The 6000-nt window shown below is 45.8% G+C and overlaps 1 protein-coding gene across 2 annotated transcripts in view; it reads left to right on the forward strand.

The window, feature by feature from the left end:
- LOC117650862 overlaps nucleotides 1–5983 on the forward strand; it is a 33503-nt gene extending 27520 nt beyond the window's left edge. For both annotated transcript variants that reach the window (XM_034394479.1, XM_034394478.1), the window contains exon 3: nucleotides 5439–5983. In XM_034394479.1, coding sequence (XP_034250370.1) covers nucleotides 5439–5794 — 356 coding nt within the window. In that variant the 3' untranslated portion in view covers nucleotides 5795–5983. The remainder of the gene's footprint in view (nucleotides 1–5438) is intronic.
- Nucleotides 5984–6000: the final 17 nt, after the last annotated feature.

Consider the following 6000-nt stretch of genomic DNA (forward strand, 5'->3'; position numbering starts at 1 on the left):
TAACAGAAAAAGTGACGATACACATCGGCAACTTTGGCCCGTCCCCGTTCATTTAAAAAATCGCGGATTTCACCTACAGGGTGAGTTTTTTCGATGTGTCAATAATTTGTAGGGAGTTTAGGCACCCCTAGCGGATTATTTTTCGCTAATGAACTAGTGGGCGAAAACGTCTAGTTACGGAGATAATAAGTGTTTTGTAATTTACCTTCGCGCCCACGAGTTAGGCTCTCGCCGCCACTGAGGGTGGTGGGACCTCACGAGTGGGTGTCATTGGACTCGCAGTACCCGAGGGAGTGCCACGGACTTCACGGAGAAACCCTGGAGTCCTGCCACCCTCGCGAAGACAGCCGCGAGATCCACTGTTACGCAGGCCACCACGACAGTCACCTGAGACCCTCGGCAACCCCTCTGAAAAGTTAATTGAAAGGTCCGCCGCACCCCTGCGACCTTCGTTGCATCCCTGCTGGACCCACGACATCCTCTCGTGAGGTGTTGTGACCCTCAGTGGCCGCAGGTGCGTATATAGCAGGTGCGAATGCCCATTTCTAAATATCATTTATCTCCGTACCTAGACGTTTGCGCCCACTAGTTCATTGGTGAAAAGAGATCCTCTTGAGGTGCGCAAGCTACCTACAAATTATTGACACATGGTAAAAACTCACCCTGTATGTTTTATCCTAACGGGATTTGAACTTGCACCAGAGTGTGGGTCAAAATAAATGTTATTTAGCCATCAGAACCCTTTAAAACATTTGAAACAATACCAAACTTGACCTTAGAAAGTGGTCGTAATATAAGCTGATTGGGATTTGAACCCAGGTCTAAACTTCTCCACTTTGCTCAAAAAGCACCGTTGGCTTTCTCTCGTCGCCCTGATTACAAAAATACCCCTACACGCCCTTCTAGACAAGCCGTCGCCGAAATCCTCCTCGACCCCATGTTGACCATGATGCACCCGCAGCAGCGTCCCCAGGGCTGGGCTCGGATTGACTGCGACCGGGCGCTTCGTAGGGCTACCCAAATGCAAGGAGGCTGCGTTTCGAATAGGGTACTTCGGAGAAGAGCTAGACCTGAAGTTAAGAAGAAATCAAGAAGAAATCAAGAAGAAGACGCGCCGGACGTGTATGAGAATGTAACTCTGCGGAAGCGGCAGAACGGCGACGCAGACGCTCGTTCTTACACATTTCGTATACTTTGTTCTTCTTGATTTCTTCTCAATTTCCGCTCCAGCTCTTCTCCGAAGTACCCTATTTGGTGAGGATCGGACCACGGGAAGTCCTCGGACGGACGCGCAGCACGCGTCTTGCCGTATGGTACAAACTTTCTAGGTACACGCGATGGGCCAAAAAGTGAGCGACGTGTGGGGCCCAGCCAGTGCAGGCTCCAGGAGTCGGGCCGCCGTTCGCACTGCACGCGTGCCAAGGTGACGGCGGGGCTAATCGTAGCAGTGACGTCAGGCCTGACAACTTGTCAGGCCAGACTGTATCACGACAGCCCGCCACGGGAGCACCGTTTAGCGACTGATAGACAGGGACTGTTTTGGACGTAGAGTTTGCGAACCTGTATTCCGACGTCACAGCAGGCTGTCACTTTGTCTCTCTCGCACCTCTTCAGGACGCCACACCACACAGTGTGCTGGCGGAGCTAAATCTGACATTTAATTCAATTGTGACCGACTGGGTTGCGCTTTTGCTATCATTTTGGTACCGATCGATTCGTCTTGAGACGCTCTATCGATCTGCTTACGTATTTTAATGTACAGGGAAGTGTATCTTTCAAAAATTACCAAAATGGCCATAATCTTATTTTTACAGAGTCTAGGTAAAAAATGAGTAAGCAGACCTAACAAATTCTTTATAACTCTTGGATTGTACACGAGAACAATGAAGATGGGAAGCCAAATGCCACAAATGTCATGAACACAGAGAAAAAACGCATACATCGTTGATTATGATTATAAACAAGGACAGAATCTGAGAGTCCAAGTAAAAAAGATAAGGCGTTAGGCGCGTCGCATTCCCGTTGGAGCCTCGATGAGCTTTTGATTGAAATTGGCTCTAGTAGAGGAGGGTCCAAGGTACATTTGGGCGTGTAGGGTAAACTATACAGTTATCGGCAGGGGTACAGTTATCGTCATCTCGGCGAATAATTGGGTCCTGCTCTGCAAGAACGCGTCCGTTGGTGATGCGGCCAATGCTGGTCGCTAGAGACACCTTTTGATCATGCAGGACCGAGACAGCATCGCGTTTGACTGAGCATGTCGGCCAACAGAGCCATGTTTCTTGTCAAGTGCAGAATGAAGCTGCTTCGGCCGCCCGATCTTATCTTCCATGCTAGGAACAGGGGTTCAATCTTTCGTTAAATTCGTGAAAGTGGGACGGAAAAAACTATTCTCCTTGCCAGGTTCCTTCTCCCCATCTATTGAAGATGGCATACTGTGCTTGGTGCATAGAAATTCCTCTTGCTTGCCCTCATTCGGGGGGTGCCGATAACTGCACCAGAGAAATCACCTCAAACACAGTTATCGTCAGGGTGGCCTCAAACTTCACTGGTGTTTCGGGCGTCGTCCGGGAGTTAATATTCTGATGCTTTATGACCGTAGGAAGACCCCTGCCAAATTTGAATGAAATCGGACCACTATTTCCCAGTGATCTACGTGAATTACGAAATGTCCTCCTCGGCGCTTTGAGAGGTTGTTTTTTTTGCAGCTCATGGTGCTAGTTGTCCGTGAGTCTAAAATGAAGGGCGCAAGAGGCATAACAGAAGAGAGAGTGGGTTCGTGACATGGCAAGGGGTGATATAGAGTGTCTGTGACGACTGTTAGAAATTTTCATCACTTTCGGTCATGTTTTGCCTGTTTAACAAGGGGTGCCGATAACTGTCATAAAGGGTGCCGATAACTGTATTTTGGCTGCCGATTACTGTGTTTTTGGTAACCTTTTTCTCGGGTTAAATAAGAGCGTCACAAACAGTTTTTAGTGAAAACTTTGTCAGCCACTTCGTTGTCTAGATCCTTCTGAGGTGTCTGGAACAAGTCGCACGGGTCTAAGTGTCATAACCTACCCTAGAGGCCCTTGAAAAGAAAGCGATGCTCTTAAACTGACGGTAACTGTATAGTTTACCCTACTCTATGGTAGAGATCGCCGTCGGGACACATCGGAGTCGTTTTGAAACTCAAATTCAATTTAAAGAAAACACTGAAAACTCGGCCGTTGGCCGATAATTTGTGTACTATTGTTGTAACGTCCTGCCGTGTATTCCGGACCTATCTAGGTTCATATAGAACAATAACGCACGTTCCGCACTTAAATCTGTGCCTTCCCATCTCGACTTACATTTTTCGTCTAAAAACACGGAAACTATCATACACTGCTGTCTTGTCTAGTCGATCGGCAAAGGAATTTTCCGGCATGATAAAATCAGAACTTTGGCATGCATGCTGGATGTCAGATCTCTGGAACGAAAAACTTGGCTGATGAGGTTTAATGGCAAAGCTCCAGACTAATTTGGCCGGTGGATGGCGTCACTGCCTAGGTCTATTCGTTATTTTTTTTAAAAAATGAAAAGATCAAAAATGGCTGCACTGGCTCACTATGGCTCCCTTTGAGTCGAAAGAACAAACAAGATGACGATTCCAATTTCATTCATCATTTAATTTAATTGAGCAGATAATGGCAAAAGACGTTCCTTCCACACAAAGTAACAAGGTAGGTTTACGCCAGACCGCGTCTTGTCGTAACAGGCTTCACGATGTCTCGCTGCCTGCTCCTCCAATCCACGCCTGGTGTACCTACCTTGGCCTGCGGCGCTAGCCTGCCTGCGGCAGGCAATGGCTTGTCCGTTGTCGGTTATTTTTTAACTTGTTAAATGCTGGGGGGCTCCGCCCCCCAGACCCCCCCTACATTCTAAATAGAGTTGTTTTATCTACAGATAACGCGATCTTGACCCTTGTCACTTTTTAACTTGTCGCAGCTGGGGGGCTCCGCCCCCCAGACCCCTCTTTCTCCAAGACAGAAGTAGTCTATCTGCGGAAATCTCTATTTTTCGCCGTTTTTTAGGTGTTTTTCGCCTATAAAAACTGAACCAGTTGAGCTAGGATGGTGACATTTCGCGTGTGCCGAGCCAAGGACATACCCAAGAAGTGTGCAAAATCTCACCGAGATCGGCCGAGCCGTTCAGGAGGAGTAGTGCGGACACACAGACAGACAGACAGACAGGAAAAACTTTTCAACCCCACTGGAGTAACAGGCTTCGCTATCGCTCAGCCAAAAAGTTACTGGTCATCACAAGAGTTTCGATGGGTGTTATGAACAAAGACCGATGTCCTTTGGGTCGCTCGAACAAGATGGCATCGTTGTCATCACTGCAAAACTGGTGGTAAGTTTGCTTGCCACAAATTTGGCAAGCCGTTTCACTGTAAAATTATTGTGAATTTACGAAAAAAAATTTACAAACCCTGTAAAGTAACAAAAACATTGCGTTATTTTATGAAATTTATTTGTAGCGGCCGTTTTATGAATTATCCATCACATAAATCTTAATGATTTTATGAAATTTGTTTGTGAACACCGCCATATGAAATAGTACTAACGAAATACATCTCAAACGTGACTATAATACTACAGCAAGGTCACAAAAATATGAAAAGTTTCCTAAAATCACAACAAATCCTTGGGTAATTCCGTTGCACAAATCGCTTGTAAAATTACGAGAAATGGTGATGCCTTCATCATTTTACAAGATGTTTCATGAAACAAAACAAAAACGCTTAAATAAGTTAATCTCCATTTAGTCAGCGTGACAAGGTAGAACAAAAGCGGTCCACGCAATTTGGAGCTTGTAAAAAGTTTGTGATTTTACAAACTACTGCGTGAAGAATAATTCATGAATCGTTAAGAAACAAAAAAAACGTTGTAGATTTACAAATCATTTGTGCGACGAAATTACCCATAAATTGTTTGTAAATTTACGAACTTATTTTTTACAGTGAATTTGAATGCCAATACTTAGCAAGCTTGGTCCGGAAATACCCTCTAGCTTGCCAAAATTTGGCAAGCTTATGAAGACTTCTGACCTAAGGTTGCCAAAATTTTGGCATTCAAAACGGCTTGCCATTTGAGGCAACCAAACTTACCGCCAGCTTTGCAGTGATGCCCGTGCAATAAGTATAAGAGCTTTGATAATAAAAAAAAGGTCACCAATTTGTGACGCGAGTTTCATCGTTTGAAAGTGATGAAAATATCATCTACGATTTTATCATCAAGTGACAACAAATTTTAACAATGTTCTCGGAGGTTTGCGGCCACTTGCACCAGTCTTTTTTTCTGGCCCTTGACACTGTGAAAATCTAAGTTGCTACTTGATGACAATATCGAGGCTAATTTTCCTTTCCACAATGTCATCAATACAATTATGTTCTGTTCCATGGCTGCCTGCAGGCGGCAGCCTCAAGCCGTGGCTGCGCCACGCCCTGCCGACGACGCTGGCGCTGCTGGCGGCATGGCGCTGGTCGCAGGCCCCGGAGGAGTCCCTGGGCGGTCCACTGGTGCGCGTGGAGCAGGGCTTGCTGCAGGGCGCGCACCGCCTCACGCTGCACGACGCCATCCCCTACTTCAGCTTCCAGGGCATCCCGTACGCCCGGCCGCCCGTCCACGACCTGCGCTTCAAGGTTGGTGTACGAAATTTGCGTATTATTTTCGTACGAAAAACTGCACATTTTTCGCCATTTTTGTCCAAAATTGTACAAAATTTTGGACAAATTTGTACGAAAAGTTTTTGTGCACAAAAACAGTGATGTCTCTTTCAACATTTGTACAAAAACATTTGGTGTGAAACAATAAATCCAGCACGATGGTTGTTTGAATCGGAACATGGTTTTGTGACCCTTCTTAAATAGAAGCTACACACTGTTAGAAATTCTGTCGTAAATAAGTGACAAAAAAGTCGCTAATTTTGATAGCGACGGAAATCGTTCCTAAACTACTTCGTCGTAACTGAACG

Source organism: Thrips palmi, unplaced genomic scaffold (assembly GCF_012932325.1).
Source record: "Thrips palmi isolate BJ-2018 unplaced genomic scaffold, TpBJ-2018v1 HiC_scaffold_5, whole genome shotgun sequence".
Lineage (NCBI taxonomy): Eukaryota > Metazoa > Arthropoda > Insecta > Thysanoptera > Thripidae > Thrips > Thrips palmi.